This window comes from Ascidia mentula, chromosome 3 (genome assembly GCF_947561715.1).
Source record: "Ascidia mentula chromosome 3, kaAscMent1.1, whole genome shotgun sequence".
NCBI lineage: Eukaryota > Metazoa > Chordata > Ascidiacea > Phlebobranchia > Ascidiidae > Ascidia > Ascidia mentula.
In genome coordinates this window covers 17,769,818-17,792,965 of record NC_138568.1, presented here as the reverse complement: position 1 = coordinate 17,792,965, position 23,148 = coordinate 17,769,818, and the positions used below count along the sequence as shown (strand labels likewise).

Here is a 23,148-nt window from a genome sequence, read left to right as displayed (position 1 = left end):
CTTTGCTAATGTGTTTACCTTTTCTCTTGTGATAATTGAAAAGAGGTGTCAACCATAAAGGCGCCGTGAATGCCCACCAATAGCTCTGAATTAGGTTTGGAAGTTCCATATCATGCTGGTAATAACATCCAGTGAATACAGTTATTATTTCTGCCTAAATTGTAATTAAAAAAATATGCACGGGACAAAAGTTTCTTAGAAGATATTTGTTTTGCTATATTTTGGAATTAAAGTGGGCTGTGAAAAAGGGGAAATTATATGGAGTGTGGACTTTATTGTAAAGAACGAAACGAATGTTTGTGAAAGGTTTTGTGCAATATGATTATCTTTATCATTGGGTTTGTTAGTTCCCCATCAAATGACAAACCAGTCATTATTGGACCTGATAATAAATTGTATATAATTTGAAGAAATGATGTGGCGCTGCAGCAAATAAACTGTAATGATTAGTACACAGTTTGAATGACAACCCATGCTTGCCACCAGTTGCACTAATGAGACCAGATTTGAACGGTGTGGCTTGTCGGCAGCTTATTAAATATCACGTCACATCGCTAAAGGGTTACTGGTACGTCATTCCCGCTGGGTATCCAGGAAGAAACCTACCCTTACAGCGTGTTGTGATGGGCGAAGGTGGCCTGTATTGAGTCAATTCACAAATTAAAGATTCCAAAATGTGGCAGGTAACGCCACTTACCTCGAATAATGTTGTTTTCCGTGTGTTAAATCAAAATCTTAAGCTCGAGACCAAGCCCTCCGACACAGCACACACCTGCTACAAATTACACGTGTCCGTTAAAGCTCCACGCCATTTGCTCGCGTCTGTGTCTTTGTGGTTTTGTCAGCAATTGTTGATTTCCGATATGTTTAAAAAAGCATGTGGCTTTTATAATAGTAAACATCATATGCCGGAACATGTAGATCACATTACCACTGCCACCTATTAAATATATCGTAACGAAATGGCTTTGACCGCGGTCATGCTGTATAAATGCCAGCGTGCGCATTGTTCGTCAAAGCGTAGACAGCGAGCATTTACGGCGCTGCATACAAGTGCCGGTTTAATAATGTTCCGGGCCATACATTACCATTGCCTTTTATGAACACCTATAAAGTGTATCGCAACGAAATGGGTTTTACCGATGTCACGCTGTGTGAATCCTTCTTTGTTCCATTTTAAGCAAGAGAAACTACGTTGAATTTGTTCCATTAATGCCTCATTAATGCCGCTATTCGTATAATTTATCACCGTGGGTATCAAAGCAATACTGTGAAAACATGCGAACATCCGCTCAATATTATATCTGCTGGCGCGTCTACGTGTGCCTTTGTTAATGTGTTGAACCGTTGCAGCGTTTAAGGCGCAGAGAGGCGCTTTATAAATAAATGACTAAATTAAGCCTTTTAACGACCACTGCTTCGCTGAAGTTTCGTCATTAGTGACTGCAAACGTGAAAGATAAGGCCTATGGCTATTAATTATCTAAATTTACCGTTATTAGTCACTGCAAATGTATCGACCTTCCTTTCAACTAACTACAATCTTTTTCATTTGTGCGTCGGTACATAAGATACGCTGAATTCTAACATGTCTATAGAGTCCGTTACGTGTTTATGTGTAGGTGATATTTTAATGCCGTTTAGAATCACTCGTTCTAGTGACAAATTTTTTAATGCTTGTAAAGTGTGGTTGATGGAAAATAGAAAAATACATAGAGAGCAAAATATGCACTAAAATCACTATTTTAAAGCTTGTTTGTGGTGATTTTATTGGCTGTATGGTGAACAAAGCATATTTTTACGTAATTTCAAATCTTTGTTGTACATTGTATTTGTGTTTAAATAAGCCATTGTATGCAGTGCTGAATTGAGGTTCTGCGGGCAGTAAGGCAAGTTGTGAAAGCGGCCCTAAAATAAAAATATATGTATTCAGTATTCACTGGATTCTAGGCCACCCTCGATTGCAAGTCGCAAAACTAATAGGACAGAAAACTTACAAGCCGAAGCTTAAAATCGAGTACATACGAATAGAACACAGCGTTTGTGTCGTAGAATACATCTTTGTCTTATTTGTGTGTTTAACGAGTTAAAAATGGGTGACGTGACGTAAGAAGTTTAACTCATCTACCATTGATATTCGCAATTTATCACCATGGGTAACTAAGCAATAATGTGACAACATGCGAACATCCGCCCAATGCCATATTTGGTGCGTCTCTACAAAGTGTGCCTTTGTTAATGTGTTTACCTTTTCTCTTGTGATAATTGAAAAGAGGTGTCAACCATAAAGGCGCCGTGAATGCCCACCAATAGCTCTGAATTAGGTTTGGAAGTTCCATATCATGCTGGTAATAACATCCAGTGAATACAGTTATTATTTCTGCCTAAATTGTAATTAAAAAAATATGCACGGGACAAAAGTTTCTTAGAAGATATTTGTTTTGCTATATTTTGGAATTAAAGTGGGCCTCGAAAAAGGGGAAATTATATGGAGTGAAGACTTTAATGTAAAGAACGAAACGAATGTTTGTGAAAGGTTTAAGCAAGAGAAACTACGTTGAATTTGTTCCATTAATGCCTCTAGTTTTTTTAACTGCAACATTTTCACGGTTGCAGACAATCGTGTTTTTTCTTTAAATGTAAAGAATGTAGGATTCAATATATTTGCATGGCTACTGACAAGACCAAGAATAAAAACTATGATCAGTTGGGAAGTGAACAACCTTCAACATCAGGTAACAGTATGTGACAAATGGGAATTTTTTTCCAAAATCTGCATGCATTTTGCCCTTTTTCATAGATTAGCTGTTTATTTGTAATCATATAAAACCTATGAGTGTCCTCACTTTCTTTAAAAAAAATGTAGGTTGGTGGCAGTTCCATGTTTTCTTACAGGTCTTAACCAAAGATTTGAAGCAAGTCATTCAAAGATCACAGGGAGCATTGTTGATGTGGTGGGCAATGTCAACATTAACCAATATGGCAATAGTCAAGGTATGAACATACATTAATGCTTTAAATATTGTCATCCTTGATTCTTGAAGGAAAAGTACATACATATTGTGTTTTGTTTTATTGCTGGAACATTTTACTCTGCACAAGCCCAGGGTTTAGTATCTGTTGTTAGGTTTATGAATGTATTTTGCAGAACATGCTTCTTCAGAAAATGCTGTTTTTGTTGGTAAGTTTTTTTTTTCATGATCTATATATATATTTACAATACTATATAGAAATTACATTAAAACCAAAAATATCTTGTATTGTAACTTTGGTTTAAATCTGAAAAGGAAACCTTCTTGCAAAAAAGACTAAATATATCTTAATGCCAGCTTTGCATATATGTATTTTTCAGTTGATATAAATCAAAGGTTGTGGCAGAAGGCCAGGGAAATTTCTGGAACCATTGATCACTCTGTGAAAACTGTAAACAAAGTTGGGTTTGGGATTCCTGAACTTACAATAAAACTAAAAACCCAGTCATCAGAAGAAAGTACTAACTCAAACCCAAAGGGTAATGTTCAAATTGAATGTATTTTTCAAGAAGCAAAAGCTTCCATTCAGCTTCAAAATGCTACCAATAAGCATGCAGAAAAAAGGCAAATTGAAAAACATGGTAATATAGTTATCGCTTTGGGTCAACCTGGTGTTGGAAAATCTACTTTTACGAAAGTTTTTCTTGGGAAAGTAGTTAAACGTTCAATTCTAAAAGAAACCTCTTTTATATTCTACATCCAAATCAGATCCATCGATTTCAGTAAAAACACCAACTTAATTTCACTTTTACTTTGTTGCTGTCTTTCTGATATTCAACTTACAGATAACCAAATGTCCCATCTAGCAGAATTGTTATGCAATGATCCCAATCTTCTCATAATTTTGGACGGTCTTGATGAAGCTTATGTGGAAACTTTCACAAAAGTTTATCCAAGTGTATCTTTACGTAGCGAAGCTCACCCAATGGCCATCATTGCCAATCTATTAAGTGGAAATATCTTTCCCCAAGCAAAAAAACTTGTTACATCCAGACCAGAAGAATTCTTTGAGCTTCCACCAGAGATTAGGCCAACGTTTGTTGTTGAGGTTTGTGGGTTTAGTGAAGAAACTCAAAAGGAAATTGGAAAACAGGTTTGCGGAGATCAATATGAAGAAGTTCAAAATAAATTGCAACAAAATGCAGTAATCGGTCGTTTTTGTTACATTCCACTTCTCTTTATTTTAATCCACAACTATTTGTTGACTAACCCAAATACTGGGTTTATTTCTATGACTGACATCTTATCATATTACTATGCAGTGTATAGCAGATCCAAACACTGCCATAAAAAGGAAGCACAGCCAATAGCTAAATTAGCTTGGTGTGGAATCATTAAACAACAATATCAATTTACACAAAATGATCTTAAAGAAGCAGGCGTCGACCGATCCTCATTTCTTCACACTTCACTCTCAGTTTCTGCTAATTTAAATTTGCAAGTCTTGCATTGCGACAAAATCAGCTTTTTTTCACATCGTATTTGGCAAGATTACTTTGCAGCACGTCATTTGGTCTTTTTTCAGTCTATTGTAGAGTTTAGAGAGTCTGTTTCTCAGTTAATGAAAAGGTTTACTCGAGATCAAATGATATTTACATTTCTATTTGGGCTGTGCAACAAAAATACAATAGGTGAAGAAAATATGACTAGTCATGAAATACCAGAAAAAGGAGAAGTTTTGTTTTCTCACATTCCAAACATATTTGTGGCATGCAGATGGGCAAGTGAGGCCCAAGATGAAGAAGTAGAAAGGAATATTTTTTCAAAGTTTCCCAAATCTATTGATGTGGAGAATGTCACTGTTTACCCTCATGATGTTTCCTATTTCTTCCACTACACACAAAAGTATGGAAAGGTTATTGACATGATTTCAGGAAATTTTGATGGCAACTCTTTCGAATTGTTTGAAGTAGCAATTAAAGAGAACAACCTGAAGGTATGCGTCAGTCCAAACTTCTTTTTTTTTGTGACAAATTTTGTGTTTTTAACGTGATTTTCTTGCAGATGATATGTGTAGAGTCAACAGTGTTTCTTAGTGAAAACAAATTTGCTCAAATACCAAACGACTCCAGATGGTTAAAACAAGAAAGAGACTTTCCCGGATTTTTGTTGTCTTATCTTGTAATTTCTCACATGTTTTCCCAATATACATTGCCATTGATTCCCCATTTTGAGGAAAAAAGTTTGCAATGGAGCTTTGGTTGTACAAGGCACAATGTTAGAGATTATTTTTCAATTAAAGCTTACAATTTGACACATGTTGATGTTCTGGTTCAGACCTTAAAGAGAAGTTCGTTCAATCCGTTGGTATGTTTTTGAATTCAGAACAAGTTTTGTGCTGGTTTATTCTATTCTTAACAAATTGATCTTTTTAAGATAAAGCTTGATGTTTCTGGATGCAAAGTAGGAAATCGTGGACTTCAACTTATTGCATCATCTGGCTTAAATATTGGAAGGCTAAAAATGATTAATTGTGGTATTACTAAAATTGGTCAAGAGATGGTGGCTGCAACAAAGAAGTGGAAAGTTTGGGTAGGATTGAATATTTTTAGTGATATTTTCTGCAACTTCCTTGTTTATTTAAGTGTTTTTTTTATTTTCACAGGATATTGATATGAGCAACAACCAGATTGGAGATGATGGAGGTCGACAAGTCAAAAACATGATGCAAGCTAGTAAAGAATTTATATTTGTAGGCTGTGGAATATCAGAGGAATTGATGGAAGAACTTGAAAAACACCAAAATAAGCTACAGTAAGTAGAAGTAACACAATTACAAAAGTATGAAATTGACTATAACTTTATTTCTATCATCAGTTCAAATGAATGCTGTGTGATGTAACTTGGACAAAGGCAAGATGTCCTTCAACACCCTAACACCAAACTTCTTTTATCATCGAAATTGCAAGAAATTTCCAATATGATACTACTTGCTGATCTAGTTAAAACTTCAAATTGAATCAAACTTTAGTGCCTTTTTTACGATGTCTTTCGTGTCCTCAATTTAATATCTTTTGATTTCATTTAACAATTTTCCATTCACGCGATTGCGGTCAAATTTTGCACTTGTTTTGCAACCTTGTAGATCTTTGTCCTATGTATTGCTATTCCAATAAGTAAACTGGTTGCTTGTCTGGGTACAACCCAAATAATCAATCAAACATAGTGGGTTTTTTTTATTGTATATTTGCTTTTAACAAATATTTGTTTTATTTTTGGCACAGTTTTGTGGAAAACATTGAGATCATGCTTTTTTCATTATGACACTTTTACTGAGTAGCCTTATTTTTTTAACCTTGTTGATCTTTGTTAATTTCATTGCTATTCCAATGTAATAACTACTTGCTGATCTAGTAAAAAACTAAGAATGAATAAAACTTTAGTGCTATATTAATATTTGTATATCATATGCTCTTCACGTCTCAAATTTTTTTTTAGAAAGTTTCCATTTTCAAAACGTTATATGAGAACTTGCTTTCTTTACCTTTCCACCCTGTTTGAGCTGAACTTGCTTCTAAGATTGTCAAACTTCTTGTGCTTTACATTCCTGAAAACACTGCCCTTACAAATGCCCCATTTTAATGTTAAATTATTTTTCATAATACTGTAGAATTATTTTAGGAAAATAATATTCTATTGATGGTCATAATTATTTAAACTTTCACAAAATGTTTGCCTTGCTTTTTTGTAATTTGTTGCATTGTGTTGTTTTTCCCCCCCACGTTTTCTACGGTGTATTTAGTGCACTGCAGTCTTAAGACCGCATATCATTATTTCCATTAAAAAAGTTTCGCCCGCGGGGAATATATCCGTCCTCTGTCACAGAGAAACTCTGTTACGTCACAAGGCAACCGGTGGTGCATTATTGGGGTCAAATTTATGGTTGAATGAACAGGGAGTCACGTGCTGTAGCCAGGGGGATTTTCACCGTGTTTGGTGCAGTTTTAGTGTATTTTTTGCTCTTCTCAGTCAGCTGGTCAATTGGTGCTGGGTGCTGTGAAAAATTCAGTTGAAAAAGCATTAAAATGTTCAAGAGGGTGTAGCTCAAAATTGAATCACAGAAGTATACCTTAATTTGTGATTTTTTGTTAGGCCCACCTCTTGTCAAAATTGGTTGCAGGATAGTTTCTTAAAGCGCCCCCCACTGGTCGGACATTATTTTAGCTGAATAGGCTGCAAAAAATGTAAGTTGGTTTTGCGAAAAAATTAATCACAAAAAAACCCTTATCTACGCAATGGCATAAAATTGTCACAGGAAAGTTGCTTTGGTTGCCCCCTGGGACTGTTTTTGCCATATGAGGAGTGCAGTCACGAAACCCGTCGTCTACGTGGGATAAGAATGACATACATGGGGTCATACAAACACCATTTTTCGACCTAAAACTTTCTATCATTAAAGTCCACAATACAAACAAATTTGACGCTGTCACCACACCCGCATGGTTTCGCAAGATGTTTAGGTGAAGTGTCTTTTTATAAATGTCATGTTTGGGCTAAAGAGGATCGTGATGGCAACCTCTATGCACTCGAACGCAATGAGCTTGAGAAACGTACCTTGCGACATGAGACCAGTTCTGGACGCTCAAAAAGGCCACTTACAAGACGCCCTGATACGATATTACGTACAGCAGTGTTCAGACGCTTTTCTGAAAAATAAAGTGCTGTATATCATTGCAATACTGGAGTGACAGGATCGTCGTTTAGTCTAAAACCAATACGGCGTTAATCGAGTTACAAGTGAAGCCTTTGTTGCAGCCACTCGAGTGGTCATGGATTCGCATACAGTTCAACCATGGTTCAACCGCCTTGGAGGTCACCGCAGTGCAATAAAAGAATCTGGGTGTGATTTTATGAAAGATCCACCCCTCATCTACGCATTCGAATCAAAATTGGTTACTGGACCGTTTCAGCAGAGGGCATTTGATCCCCCAGTTGGGCATTATTTGGGGTAAAAGTGCTTGAAAAAATGCAATTGTTTTTTCTGAGACATAGAATCGTTTAAGTATAAGTACTTTTGTATTTTTTTACAAGGCCCATCTCTCCTCTACGCAATATATAGCACCATAATTGGTTGCAGTTTATGCCTTTTATGATCTATGAGACCAAAAGTGTTGATCTGTGAGATCACATTGTGATCTGATGCACGAAAAACATCTGTTAATACGTGAAAAGAGTCGTAAATATTTAGGGAGCAAAGACGAGGCAGAATCAAAGATATAATTGCTGCGTTTACAGGAAAAAAGAGACTTCATAAGAAGCAGCGCAAGTTGAATGCGGTAATGCAATTGGAATAACTAGCAAAGGCATCGGAAAAACGGGGTGTAAGTGTATAAGAGATGAAAGCAGTTGCGAAGACCAAAAGTTCAAAGAATGACAAACCGTACCCTACATAAGCACAACGACAGCCTTGATACCGAAGCATTCTAGTGCTACTTATGGTCGCATGACAGATGTGATTTTTTTTATTTTGAATCACCCCAGTAACATTTTTCTTTTAGTAAACTTAACTCAAACAAAGTACGTTGTTTCGTCATCTTTCGTTAAATCGGGTAAATATATCGGTTACGCTTGAACGAACATGTTGTTTTGTTTTTTGCCGAGTGGCGGCAAAGGATTTGCGAAACTTTTTGTTTTGCTTACTGTTAAAAAGTTGTGATACTTCAGCCTTCTTTAGAGTTTAGTTGATGATTGCAGCAGTTTCCCAACTTGTTTAATGTGTCAAGCGACTGAATCAAGCGCTGGACAGCGTTTCTCATTGGCGCAAGTATTTTATCTGAGACAAGTATTTTATCTGCGACAGCCAATCTTTACCTGCAACATTGTGTTTGTGCCATCAGACCCATTGTTAATGTGAAGGCAGCACCATGAAAAGAATGACAGATTTGTGTGTCACAGAAAATAAATTACGTTTATTAAATTGTTTTACACAGTCTATATATACAGAAATGAAACTACTGCTGCAACCAGGTTAAAAACAACTGAAATAAATTCCTGGAAAATGCAACATATTTGTCCATATTTTTATTTATGTTGTACTAGTGATAATCGTACACAGGTGAAAATTCTAGTAATCTTACAGACTGCAAGCTTTAATTAGGTTGAATTTGTAAGAATATTGCTAAGTGACGACTGGAAATATTGATTTTAACTGAAACATGGATGAACAACCATCTTGTTCTCATTCCTCATCGAAATCTTTTGGAGAAATGTTATCACCAGACGAAAAACGTCTTGTTGTGTCATTGTCTGATTCAACATCATCAGGTAAGTTGGTCTTCAGTGTTGTTTTGTGAATTTGTGCAGCAAGTTGAACATTGCAATTAAGCTTTTGAATGACAAAACTATCAAGCCACATATTTAATATCCACATAAAGTAAGGTTAAATTACAACTTATTAGGTCGGAATATTTTTAGGAAATTCCATTATAATTTTGTTAAATTATGCTTTCCTTGAGCCGTTACTAGACATGCCTATGTTACCACACATTTCCTGGCTATATCTCACCTGCTCTGTCAGATGTAGGTTGAAGTGAAATCACAAATAGCATTTAAAATTGACAGATGATGATGATGATGATGTGGAGGAACAGCAAGCATCTGTTTTGAAATCTTTAACAATCAATGACAAGTTGGAAGAGAAATTAAAGAAGCACGGACTAAATCGGAGGAATGTTAAAACTATCATTCATGTATGGATGCTATGTTGTAATGACAGTTCACACATTACCTGGGGTTTTACTTGTAAACCAAAACATTTGTCCATTTTGTTTAATATGGAAGTAACTTGTCTATTAATGATTTGTTGAATGATGCGATTTCTTTGTAATCGTTACAGAGGATACATCGCCTATTTTCATTTTTATATATACTTATGTTTATTACCCATATGTATTTGTTCAGGAACTACTGAATGATGAAAATGTGGCAAATATATTACAAGCGAGTCTCGATGAAAACAAATCACCCCCAAAACTCCCGGTATGTTTTATTGCTACTTTTTTTAAATATTAAAGTAATTCTTAAACTTTACAGGAACACAAAAATCTTCGTTCAAAACAGAAAAGTACTCCGCAGCCAAAAACGGTATTTTGACTTAATCATTATGTTGCTACTATGTTTATGCCCAGGTTATCAAACTTTGGTCAGCGACGATATGACAAAAATTTCCAACTTGTACATATATATAGTAGGTTTTTTCTGGGTGAAACTAGATTGTCTTGCCATGGTTATTTATAGAGTTTCACCACATAACTGTATTACTTGTTTGTGACAAGTGGATCACAGAATTTTGTGGGATTAATGCAGTCAGACTGAATTAAGTAAAATTTGTTCAACACCTTTATTTTGATGGAAATAATTGGTAAAATACGAAAGTGAGTCAAATGACTTGAAGTATGTATCACAAACATCACTTTTAATAGTTTGCGTTTTTGAGAAACAACGAAATCACAAAGAAAATAATTTAATGAGGCCAGAATGTTTGGGGGTTCTACAATATATATATATTTTAAATTTTGTGACATTTTATTTTAGGCCCCAACATTTACAGAAATTCAGTTTCAAGATGATGACGAGGAAGAGGATGAGGAATACAAGCCAGAGTTGGAAGTAACTAAAAACTTGTTTTGTTGCATTATTAAGTCACAATGCAACCATACATCTATACTATGTTTAATTGCAAAATCTCAACACATTGAAATTTCACTTGTAACAAAAATTCATGTAATATAGGATGCTTATAGCTGTTGGTTTGTTAATGGTTTTGTTCTTTGAGACAGTTTATGTTAAACTATTTGTATTTCTGTTTTACCAGGTTTAAATAATTGGTTTATTAACCTTTGCTTTGGTGATGTCAAGTGTGTGCAAATAATTCCTCACTTATTGAAGGAAACGATGGACACAGAAGATTGCATGTCACAAGATACGATGACATCGACCCACGAACTGGACACTTCGTTGGAGGAAACTGATAAAAGTAAACTTTCCATTGTCTCTTGATCAAAATAAGAAAAAATATGTCCTGCCCAACCTTCTATTCTCATAGCTGTTACAATTGACCGCAGTACAATAAGATTTTCTGATTTAAACATGTATATTATATGTAAATAATGTTAGGTTGAAACAGTGGACATCTGTCTGCAGCTCATAGAATGTTTGTTTTTGTTCGAATGAAGGAATTTGTATTATGATTTTACTGTTAGAACTTACAACAAATTTATGGGAACAATAGAAATTGGCAATATGTTCTAATAAGGTTTAAAATGAACTGGGATGTTACATTGTGTAAGAATTATTTGTAAACAATCAGGTCAGTCAATATTGTTTTGCTGCACTTTTGTCTGATTTAGTTTCTTTAAAATACTGTACAAAACCACAGGATTACAGGAATAGGATTGCATATCTGTCAAGTTGGTAACATGAATTTATTCTTTAAGTGACAGAAATCGCCTTGACAGATGGTGCTGGAATGTTGGCGACTTCACCTTCTTTCATTGAAGATCTCAACCAGATTGATTGCGAGTTGAAAGCTATAGATGAAGGAACACCTGCAAATGAAGAAGAGATAATTGCAAGGAGGACAAGGTTGGGTGCTGGTTTTAAATCAGTGTATTTTTTTAGTGAATAATAATTATATTATTTTTTGTAAATTTATGTGTGTGGTAGCTGCACCCATGAATTAAAACACACGTTTGTTAAAGTTTTTGTTTGAGATTTCAATTTGAGACAAGAGACAATCATATACTACTAAAAAGTCAATGCATCGCCCACAAGTTCTATGTGTTTAATTGCATCCAACATGATTGTTTCCACACAGATCAAAGCACTCACTGTTGGACATCGCAATGGCTGAGATTGAGATGGCGTTCCACCCTCCCGATGTAACAGAGGATATGTACTTTCCCACAGGTGATGAAGAATGGCACAAATGGCTCGCAGAACTCATGATGGATGACAAACGTACGAGGAAACTAGTTGTCTTTGATATCTGTGTGAAATATTTGAGGCTTGTAAAGGGAATACTTGTAATTGTTTATTGTTTTTCTACCAAATATTTCATATTTATGGAATCAAACCAGGTCTTAGCATGAAGTTATGTGGAGTTACTATCCAAGTTGTAAAAATATGTTTTTGTATTTGTAAACTCAATATAAAAGGGCTTTTCACTGGTTAATATAAAGCTGTGAGTATATCCGAAAAGAAATGAATAAATAGAAATGCTGAAAAAGAGATTTTTTGATATGTTTTGTTAACATGTACAGCCCCTGACTATTGTGTCATTGAAATAATAACAAAATAGTTAACTTCTGCATTATATAAACATTAAACAATATTTTTGTGCAGCTACAAACAAGAGTGATGCACAGGAAGAAGATGACAAGGAGACTGACCCTGATTATAATTTCATTGCATCCGAAATGGACGATGTCAACGATATGGAAGATTTGCGAGATGATCCAGCTGTAAGTGGAAAAATAATTTAACTTAATAATCTGTTCTTTTGGCATATATAAAAAGGTGGAATGAAGCCTTGTTGTATAACAGGCGAAACGTCGATGAATAAAGTGACGTTTTTATATATGCCAGAAGAACAGATTATTAAGTTACAATATGCCGCCTGGCAGCAACAAAAACATTATATTTGGAAAATAATTTGTTGGGAAAATGCCCTCACTTCAATAACAACAAACAACAGCCTTATTTATGCTGAGGTTCATTTTAACAATATCTTGGATAACAATTACTCAGCATTTGTGAGGTTTGAGATTATTTTCTGATAAATATGCATCTACTGCCACCACATGCATAGAAAGATATGTTTCCAAGGTTGAAACCTGTCGATTTTCGCATATGAAAATATTATATTCTGCTAAAAAGCATCGTCGGTGTTTGTAAAAAATGTAAAATGAGTAAAGCACACCTTGAAAGAGCTCAATTCTGTCCCAAGCACGGACGCCCTGTGTGCTGCTACAACCCCGTCATATAAAACTGACTGCCAGGTGTGTAAAGACATGCACAGTATAAGAGAAAACTACACATGGGTGGTGGAATATAAAAACTCATTTGCAACGCAGAAATCATTTTCCTGATTTTTGCTATCTGTGACTGGTCATGACTGAATTATATTGCAGACTCACATTTCAAAGAAGGAAGTTCAAGAATTGCTTGAGTTGTTGGAAGTTCCTGCAATTGATTACAAAGGTCAAAATATCAAACCCCAACCTCAGCCCAAAACAAAAGAAAGGAACTTTCACAAGCAAGTTTCATTCTTGCAGTAAGTGTTACAAAATAACATGTAATATAATGATAAAAGTCTGTAAAGTAGTGGAAAGAAAGGTTTTGTTTGCTTCACATTACGATCATTTTTATTGTTTTATATTTAAGACTTGACAATTAATGGCAATGTGATCAGATACAAACTCCCATAATAAAAAATCAAAAAATTGGAATCTAACCAAAACTGGAGATGCACGCAAATCGATCACTGTATACTTATGTAATCACACTAAAAAAGCAGTAGCTTTTTGTCTACTGTAATGAACTGAAGATGCCCATGGGGCGAATATATATTCCTGATCATAAGCCAGGCTGACCCTGGTAGTAAAAAGCTTTTGCTTTTTTAGTGTGCAAACTCCCATTAATTCTGTTTTCAACAAAAAATCCATGCATTTTTGGTTGTTGCTCAAATAAGTACCTTGCACATATAATCGGTAAAATCATCATAACCCATTATTTAAACCTCAATATGTTGATTTAGGAAGCCACCCACACTCAACAATAACAGAGTCACAGTAAAGCAACATCTCAAGTTCGTTCACAACCAAACTACCAACCAACCAGCTGAGCTCGACAAACATATTATTCCACAGGGAAATTCTTTCGTCTTCACTGAAAAGCAGAAACATGACTTGAACCTCCAGATGAAGCAACATGTTCAGGTGTGTGTTGGGCATGAGTATTTCGCTGCCTGGTCGGGAATTTTTGTCATCCACAGATCAAACTTCGATAAGGCTTCACATTTTAATGGTGTTTATAACAATCTCATGCTAGCCAGTACACCACCACAGCTGTGTACAGTCCCTAAACCACATACTTTTTCTAAATTATAAAAATATGTGAGAATCCAGATACGTTATCAATGCAACCTCCCCTTGTCTTGTACAACATACATTTTAATTTATGCTGATTAATTTTAGTTGCTCACACAATTGAATTTACTGTGTCGGAATTCATCGAAGCTAGCACAAATAGTTGAGGATTCACAGGATTTACTGAATGTGAGTACTACCAACAGATGTATATAGAAAGTAAAGCTCTTTGACCTGGGTTTTAAATTAACAATGTGGTCCAGAAAGCACTTCCAGGGTTCTGTTAACTTTTTGGGTCATCAGATCATGACATTAAATACTACTGTGTTACCCTGAAATATTTTGTTGTACTATAATGTGTGGAGATTGTGTTAGTAAAAAAAAATTTATTTCATTGTAAATTTTTGTAGATTTTATTTTAAATTGGTGTTTCCTACTTTAAGTAATTCACAAGACAAAAACCAAAAAAATTTTTCATTTAGGAGTTGGAACATCTTGGCAGTTACAACAAGGCCACGATGAACATTTCAAATTCCTGTTTTTCTGTCCCAACTTTGAACGAAGCTTTACAGATCGTTCAACGTCCGATCAAAGACAGCGATCCTGTCACAAGATTGTCAAAGTAAGAACGATAATTCAACTTTAAAATTATTTTCTATGAAAATCTCAACCTGTTTTCAGACAAGAGAGAAACAAAGGCTTGATTCCAATTCCACGTAACATTGCTGTTGTCATGGCAACAAGTGGTGTGTTCCAGTTCAGCGATCTCCTCCCCATCTCGTCTGCGGTTTGCGACCAAACCAGACTCACGTTCACTGTCCCCGAAGACAAGTAAATTACTTAACTTACTTAAAATCAGAAAAATATGTTTTGTTAGAAAAATACATGAACAAAAAGCACTGCAATGATAAAAAAGTTGTATTTTCACGTTTGGAAGATCTAATGTTGGGTGGTTTCTATGGTTACACTGTTTCTGAGGATTGAAGTTGTTTAGAAAGCTTTTCCCCAATATGTGAAGGCATTGTAATGGATGTAGATGTATAAAAACATCATGACCAGTACCAGAGTATGGATTGGCAAAATATACAACTGCGTTAATATCAAAGGTCCAAATTTTTTCAAAAAGTTTTGAGAAAAGGTTGTCCAGTGACATTCACACATATTCATCTGTGCTTTGACCCTCCACTTATGTAGAACTGAGTTACATTTCAGTTTTTTAGTGCAAAACTTGCCTTGTTTGAATACTTTCGTCCAGAACTCTGTTTTGTGTGTTTATGTATCATCAAAAAGTCTGTACGTAGTGCACTCCACAAAATTGATGAACAAATTTTAAAAACCCCTAAATTGTCTAAATATGTTTTACCTTATATAAGTGTCAAACCTTAAAATTCTGCAATAACTTTCACCAGTCTCCTCACATTGGGTCTTGCTCAAATGGAAGGTCACAGTATCTCCTCGAACATCCTCATCCACCAGTATATGATGCCATCCAAACAACCGGAGCAAATAAGATGGAGGATTACAAATGCTAAACATCGACAGTATCGCCCTGACAACCCCATCCGCATCTTTAGAAGCTCTGGAAAACTTCCAAATCCTCCACCATTATCATGTCCGGATGCAGGAGAAGGGACCAAAGCTCCTAACTTGCTCCATCTAGAGAGCACCAAACATCCAGGATGGCTGATTGCTCTTCAGCAGGAGGAGAAGAGAAAGCAGCAAGATCCGATGATCTGCCTCCATGAGGAGATAGTAGGAGGTTTGCATTCCTCAAGGAATCCGTTACCTACAGGTTGGAAGATATGTTCAATTTGATGTAAATTAAATTTTCAAAAATCCATTCTGATTAAAATGCAAATCAAAAAACGATGTATACATATTGCTATCTGGAAACCATACAAATATTAGTTTTGTCTTTGTATGTATAACTTCTTTTTGTCGTTGATCTAACTTTCAATATAAAAATAATTGAGCAAATGTCAGCGATTTCGTATGTGTTGCAGTCTCTTCTGTGCAACAATCATCCATGTTACAAAACAATGTTGTGATACGTTGTCCACCCCAAGTCACACTCCCAGCATGTGCTATGTTACTACCGGCGATAGTTACCAAGCCAACAAATGTGAAACATCTTACTCCGATTCGAAGTCGTCCTGTCCCGGAAAGTTTCAACAGTCCCCAGAAAAAGTTGGTTAATTTGAAGAAACGAAGAAATGACACAAAATCTCCCAAACAACCCAAGATAAACAAGAGTGACAAAAATGTAATGGAACGTTTTGTTTTGTTTTCCCAATAAAAAGGTGCAGAGCCAGAGCACAAAACACAGGAACATTTTAACTGTGCAATTAACTAACTTTTCTCATAGTTTTCCTTGAATTGTTATTTTTTTATTATATTTTATATATTTTTTATCAGGTGTTATTATGTTTTAATATGCTATTTTAGAGACAGTGACCTGTGTTTGTATTCAGGATGAAAAGAAAATCACTCAGAAGAAAGCAAATCCAGTTCAGTCTGAGGTTGCATCAGGAAACTCCCATCAGGAAGTTGACTTACATGTCAGTAAGTCGACCGATAAGCCAACAATCACTTCACAACAGGAACAAAGAGTCACCGATCAATTCATTCATGTCAAACCAGTCGACTCTAAAGTTGATGAGGAAAATTCTCGAATCAGTGAAGTCGGTGGAAAAGTGGATAAAAAGAAAAAGTCAAAAATTGAGAAAGTAACGATGTCCCCTTCCCATGTGAGTATGGATTTTTCTTGTTTTTGCCGCATTAAAATTAGAAGAGGATAATTTTGTTTGTTTTCAGTTCTACTATCTGGTAAAAGTCGAGCAGTGGTAAATTATCGGGTTGTATGCGGGTAATTAATCGGCACTTAAGCTTCTTTAAGAAATATTGAACTGTCAGTTTAAATGTTCTTCCCTCAATTGGTCTTATATTTTCACAAGGGGTAGTTGGAAGGGATTCACTTCCATTTCAATTTACTTCGTTATACAACAGCTTCATAAAAACTGTTGATTTCATTTTATTGAGCAAGGAAATAAAAATATGTTATTTCTGCCCAAGCTGTAAATTACAACATTAAATCATCTTGGAATTCAGGTTGATGATCCTGCTCCTCCAGAAGATGTTCATGATGATGATGAAGGATTAACAGAAGATGATGAGTTTTATGATATTGATACCGAGGAGGAAGAAGCTCCTGTGAAATCTGGTGGAGAAAAGGAAGATGATGTTGCAAGTGATGAGGACACATTGACAGAAGAAGATATGATGGAGATTAATGAGGAAGAGAAGGAAGAGCATAAGAAGAGGAAGAAGAGTGATGATGAAGATGGGATGTGGAGGAAAGGAAGGAGAGTGAGGTGGAAAAACAGATCCGGGAAGATCTCGAAGAAACTTGGTGGAAGACTCCACAGGTTGGTTGCGAACCTGAATTCTGCTGACAGAAATTGAATTTCCGTAAATTAAAGACGTTGATTAGATTCCAGAACACCAACAATGTGATTTTTGAGTAAGCTCCTGACAAGCATATTTTTCCAACGTGTAAGGTCCCGGGCATCTGTGCAGTTTTGTGGTAACGGTCTGACTTCATTCACAATGTGGATGTCTTTGCCTTACCTTTGCCAAGCAAGATTGTCGTATGGTCACCGCAAAGCTGCACTGGTGGGACCTTACATGTTGAAACAGTGACCATGTGTCCAATATTGATCCATTGCTTTAAAAATATGTTTTAGGTTGAGTTAAATTTTAACTCTGTGTGATCAATTGTTTCGTTTCTTTACCATTACAACTGAAATGTGTACAAGTCAAATTTTTTACAAAATGACCCAGTGAAAACAGTTATTAACTGGCGAATTAGAAACTTCCATTCCTGCATTGGCGTATAACAGTGATCTCATACTAACAACAGCGATGTTTTCCTTTTTTACATTAAAAATGAATGATTTTCCTACATTTTACGATTATGATCCTGTTATAAAGTCAGTGCTTTGTGTGTATTACTCAACACTGCTAGGGTATCGTTAAACTTGCACTGGTGTATCAATTTGTTTACCCAGACAAACATGAATTTATTTGTGGTTTAAAATGCTTCGAGGGGAAATGTTTAAATTATCCAAGTAAAGCAAAATACTTGCAAAGTAGCTTTGTTTGAAAACCAGCATTGACGATGTTTTTCAGACTTCATCCTGGTTTATCAGGGAAGAAACCCCGGATTGTGGATGAGGATCAGCTAAGTAGGAGGTTGAGGAAATCAGCAGAAAATGTTCGACTTCTTGAGGAAGAAACGATCGTCCAACTTGATCCAAGTAGAGTTGAGAAGGAAATGATGTTTGCTGAGGGTTATTTGAAGAAGTAAGTCGACATTGTAAAGTTAAACAAAAATATCTATTTTGTTTGATGAATATTTAATCTTGGTGTGAGGGTTTGGATTTTTACACAAGTTAAAAGGTAGTTTTTTGATTTTGTGAATTGAGTATTTGAAAACGTCTTGCAAACTTTCTAAGTGCAGACATGGATCAAGAATTGCACATTTAATTTTATGATTTCTATGTCAGTATCAAATACTCTTTTTTGAAAATCTTATTGTATATTTATTTCACAGAATGGAGGAAGAATTGAAAGATCATCCAGACATCCTCGTGAATATCCTCGACATCATGTGTCAGTTCAATGTCGATTCTACTCAGTCTCCGTCTTCGCTCTTCTTCCAGCTGTCTGAAATCCTCCAGCCGTGGCCAAATCTTCTCAAGGGATTTGCGCCATTTCTGCTTCCGGAGCAAGCCCACATCTGTGGGTTGGTGAGTTTTCAGCTAATCTAAAATTAAGTTTGTTAGTTCTCCATGCAGCGTTCAAATAGGTTGAAATGTGTGTTCAGAGCATATCCCTGACTTGAAAGTAGATGTTTCTGTTATTTCAGTTGCTTGGTGACAATTTACAACCGGTTTTAAAGTAGATATAATCAATAAAAGTGTCAGTACAACTAAAAGTCAAACCTGCACGATATAATCAACGAAAGTCACTGTTTTTGTGAGTTTACGAATGTCACTTTGTCTCTGCCCAGAAAATAATTAGAGTTGTTATAAATATATTTTTCTCTCAATAATTCCATCTGAGCTGTCTAAAGATCGCTGTGTTGGGATTTTAATATATTATTATTGATACGGTGTGAGATCGACAGCCTGCCAGGGGCCTTTGGTTTTTTGATCCAGTTTTTATTTACTAATCACATTAGTTGTTATAAATATTGATGTGTTTCTAAATTGTGTTCATGGGGCAAAACAAATGAATGAATTTCTTTGCAGCTTCCAGAGCAACAAGTTTATGCCAGGGCGCGAAAATTTCTTCGACAACTCGAGATCCGTTTCCATGACAACCCGCACCACCTGAACAGGATTTTGAGTGCGTTCCACGCCGTAGCGGAAGGACCAATCCACACTGAACAAGAGGTGATATGGTTGTTTGTTATATTTTAGTAAGGCCCTTTTTGGAAACAGCAAAATTATAAATTTATTTCAGGCATAAAAATCTTTCTGTTAATCAAGTATTATCATGTACGTTTTAAGGTTTAAAATGTAATTTTCGCTGCTTAATTGTCGTTAATTGTTTTCCATGAGTTACCATTGTAAGCTGATATATACATGCATGTAACTAAACTTACCATTACCATGAAGAAAGAGTTATCAAATATATCCTAGTTAACCATGTATTGTTAGACATGCCACCATGAACACTCGACTCCTGTATATTTCTGTTGTTCATTATGTTATGCTCTGGTCTGCCACCATGTGTGCATATCTCAAATCCTGACATTGTAAATTTTCAACGACTTCAGATGAAAAAGGTGATTTTGGGTCTCCTGAAGACTGATATTTACCTACAAGAAGAATTTCTTACGTTTTTCGATGACGAAAGACCACCAGAAAGCAGGCTGCACGGAGACTATGAAGAAATAATCTGGAGTGACGACCTTCATAAGGTCAGCAGTCGGATTGGTGTTGATCTCTATGTAACATTTATTTCTATGTTTTAGGATGCTGGAAGTTCATTTGAGCAGATTTACATCCCATCAGCCGAAGTCCACGATAATTTGCCTGGGGTAGAGGACGGTGGGTGGAATTATTTGTGTTTCTGAACATGAAAGCTATACTGTGTCCATTATCACTGACTATACTGTGTCCATTATTACTAACTATACTGTGTCCATTATTACTAACTATACTGTGTCCATTATCACTAACTATACTGTGTCCATTATCACTAACTATACTGACTGTGCGTCGTGCTTGTTTGCTACACATGCTGCTTATATATGAGGGGGTAAAGGTTTGGCATATGTTGAAGTTTCATCTTGTTGGGTTTAAGAAAGATTCAAACAAATGTCACTGGGTGTGATCGGCAGTGTTCAAATCACCAACTAATCTTCCCTGACCAACAATCTGTTGAATCTTGTTCAACTTTCAGTCAAACTAACTTTAAAAATTTTTCAATACGCTGTGTCAGCCTCTGGTCTATACCTATAGAAAAACTGTGCAGAAGCAAGTAGTATAACTTTTAAAAGTTTCACAACTGATTGAATGATGGATGCAGGTCAAGGAGATGATTTAGTGAAAATTTCACATCCGAGTAAACCTCGGAATAAAGATTTCAACACCATGAAAGAGAATGTTGACCCTCGACAAAGCAACGATGAAGAGATGCAACATTGCACAGGAAGCAGTAAGAAGCACTGCTCATATTTTCCTCAAAAATAATTTATTGGAAAAAAATCATCAAGTTTCTTCTTTTTTCAATGCTTCTTTTTATAACATTTGTTTCTATGGCAACATATCATGTGATCGTTTGTGTAGGAGAGGATGGATTGGAGGAAGCTCCGAGATCAGAGGAGGAAAGTGATGTGGAGGATATGGAGTGAGCATAGAGCATTTATTATCATAACGACAAAAATTAGTTGATCCAATCCCACACATTTCACATATTAAATATTTTGTCTGAAAACTTTTCTCCATACATGTTCTACCGAAACTTGCAGTATTAAATACGTCCACCAGCTATTTAGGTCTGAATTTGAGTAGTGGTGGTTTATTACGTTTATTGCCATCTGGACATTCTGGGTATTACCGAAACATCTGATACACAAGTTTGTGATATGAATAATAGGATATAAAAGTCATCTTGTGATTGCAACAGAATCAGGGAGTAATTCCTGAAATTACCAGGAACACCTGATATATGGGCGGTTTCCATGGACTCAAACCTACTGTAGTGATTTTTAATCCATGTTTTCAGACAATGTGATCCTCATCGCATGGAATCCCCCTTTCCTCCTCCAGACATTGTAGTCATATCGGAGGATGCTCTTTCCTGCAGTCCCTTCAAGAGACACAACTCCGCAACATCACTTCATCACACACATGACAGGTAACACAACAAATGTTGGAAACTTTGTCACGGAAGCTAACTGTGCCATGTATGACCAGACCAAAAACTCCAACCAATTCTTTGGAAAGTCACGAAACGATCTCTTTGCCGGACAGAGGTGATGCTGATGCTCAATCCTCATCAGTTGGATCAGATCTTCCCAACACACCAACTGGATCCCCAGACAAAAAGTTATTCCGAAAATGTAAAATTAAAAAAGTTTTCTTTTCTTTATGAATTTAAATACCTTCATCTTTTTATAATTTTAAATCTGTTTTTTTGCATTGCAAAACTAATTGTCAGGTTTATCATAACATATTATGGCCAGTATATCACCAAACATTGGGAAAAAAAACTGTTTTGCAAGAACTCAAGCTGTTTAATTTGTTAAAATAGGCAGCAACGATGAACCCAAAGAATCATGGACAAGAAATGATGACGCAATATTGTTGAGCATTTGTAAAGAAATGGGTCCCAGTAAAGAAGCTTTTCAGAAGGTGAATATTAAAACTTTCATAATCCAGGCAACCCCTGACATTCGTGACATCACAATGTGGTTTATTGATGACTCACAAACTGATCATTATTGTTTGTGCTGCTTTCACACTGTGGATTTTGTTCACGGAATGAGGCGACTGTTACACTTTTTGTGGCGCCTGAAACACTAAAATAGTTCAACATTTATGGTGGAAGAGTTGGCGATATGTTATACTAAATACACTACATTTTGGAAAAAAATTGCACTTGTGTGTCACAATCTTATGTTGCTCAGGCTTCCGAGGTGTTAAAGCGGCAAGACACAGAAACGCGGTTTGGTCACTTGATGGCGCTGTTGACGAGTGACGACACAGATGAGAGCGGCCAGGACGGAAGTGAAGAAAGCGACTTCACGGATGAATAAACTATGAACCATCATGTTGGTATTTGTTGTTCGAGGAAAAGTTTTGTTTGGTCGCAGACTTCAAAGATATTCAAGCTACGTAAATTGTACTTTGGAGATGGGTTCAACTTGAGATTTTAATAGGCTTTGTACAAGATAGCATAACTTGGCAAAGCATATAAAAGTTTTTGTTTTGAGCTGATTTCATTTTATTGACTTCCACATTTGATGCCTTCGTTATATTTAAACTTATTTCAATTGGGTCTATGATCTGACTTGTTTTAATGTCAACACTGTGTTCTTATTTTATTTGTTTCTTCACCTTCCTCGACTTTTCCGACTTTCTGTGAAAAACAGAAAAACGTGTTTGTGATAATTTTGTGATGAAGTGGGAACGTGAAACATGACCTGTTTCATGTGATACAGGTTGTGTGGGCAAGAGTGATACATTTTGGCAGTCATAGGTTAGTTCGTAAATATCACGATATGTTCAGATTATATTCTGTCACTGGTGCTTTCATTCACTTTCCATTGGCACCTAATCTGAGCATCGAGCATCAGACACGATGGTATTAAGTGTATTCGACATTACATCCATGAACCAAGTTCACAGTGGAGTGCGACCAAGGTATAGTAGATTGCCTTGTTTCGATGTTTTTGTTCAAAGAAAAGAGAACCCTTTCTACAAGAGTATGCCATAAATTTACTCATTCCGACAAATA

The 23,148-nt window shown here is 35.9% G+C and overlaps 2 protein-coding genes across 5 annotated transcripts; both read left to right on the top strand.

Moving 5' to 3' along the window:
- The first annotated feature begins 2,619 nt into the window (after window positions 1–2,619).
- Window positions 2,620–6,823, top strand: LOC145894217 (NACHT, LRR and PYD domains-containing protein 3-like). Its single transcript, XM_082982725.1, has 8 exons — window positions 2,620–2,734; window positions 2,895–2,993; window positions 3,148–3,180; window positions 3,352–4,967; window positions 5,036–5,338; window positions 5,408–5,563; window positions 5,637–5,785; window positions 5,849–6,823. Exons 1-8 carry the CDS (start codon window positions 2,668–2,670, stop codon window positions 5,871–5,873), a joined length of 2,448 nt encoding a protein of 815 aa, XP_082838851.1. The 5' UTR covers window positions 2,620–2,667; the 3' UTR covers window positions 5,874–6,823.
- A 2,267-nt stretch (window positions 6,824–9,090) lies between these two features.
- On the top strand, window positions 9,091–22,837 carry LOC145893913 (uncharacterized). Of its 4 annotated transcripts, none has more exons than XM_082982311.1 (29): window positions 9,091–9,295; window positions 9,593–9,720; window positions 9,932–10,009; window positions 10,064–10,114; window positions 10,565–10,639; window positions 10,919–11,006; window positions 11,467–11,614; window positions 11,847–11,989; window positions 12,374–12,492; window positions 13,162–13,304; window positions 13,788–13,968; window positions 14,227–14,307; window positions 14,601–14,740; window positions 14,800–14,949; window positions 15,528–15,910; window positions 16,122–16,381; window positions 16,590–16,865; window positions 17,227–17,543; window positions 18,307–18,480; window positions 18,731–18,926; window positions 19,431–19,574; window positions 19,961–20,104; window positions 20,159–20,234; window positions 20,716–20,844; window positions 20,976–21,036; window positions 21,415–21,546; window positions 21,606–21,751; window positions 21,943–22,043; window positions 22,319–22,837. In XM_082982311.1, exons 1-29 carry the CDS (start codon window positions 9,187–9,189, stop codon window positions 22,445–22,447), a joined length of 4,302 nt encoding a protein of 1,433 aa, XP_082838437.1. In that variant the 5' UTR covers window positions 9,091–9,186; the 3' UTR covers window positions 22,448–22,837. The 4 variants fall into 4 exon arrangements, 3 of the variants coding, with proteins under 3 accessions (XP_082838437.1, XP_082838436.1, XP_082838438.1); XM_082982310.1 differs by having other exon boundaries at window positions 11,847–12,019; XR_014401531.1 differs by lacking the exons at window positions 20,976–21,036; window positions 21,943–22,043; window positions 22,319–22,837 and having other exon boundaries at window positions 11,847–12,019; window positions 21,606–21,744.
- The last annotated feature ends 311 nt before the right edge of the window (window positions 22,838–23,148 follow it).

What these genes read in the sequence shown, in the direction of transcription:
- LOC145894217 (XM_082982725.1), top strand. Translation starts at nt 2,668, where the DNA reads ATGGCTACTGACAAGACCAAGAATAAAAACTATGATCAGTTGGGAAGT. An exon ending in TGAACAACCTTCAACATCAG is followed by an intron (nt 2,735 to 2,894) that starts GTAACAGTATGT and finishes GTTTTCTTACAG; the next exon opens with GTCTTAACCAAAGATTTGAA. An exon ending in AGAAAATGCTGTTTTTGTTG is followed by an intron (nt 3,181 to 3,351) that starts GTAAGTTTTTTT and finishes TGTATTTTTCAG; the next exon opens with TTGATATAAATCAAAGGTTG.
- LOC145893913 (XM_082982310.1), top strand. Translation starts at nt 9,187, where the DNA reads ATGGATGAACAACCATCTTGTTCTCATTCCTCATCGAAATCTTTTGGA. An exon ending in AAGCAAGTTTCATTCTTGCA is followed by an intron (nt 13,305 to 13,787) that starts GTAAGTGTTACA and finishes ATGTTGATTTAG; the next exon opens with GAAGCCACCCACACTCAACA. An exon ending in TTTGCCTGGGGTAGAGGACG is followed by an intron (nt 20,235 to 20,715) that starts GTGGGTGGAATT and finishes TGATGGATGCAG; the next exon opens with GTCAAGGAGATGATTTAGTG.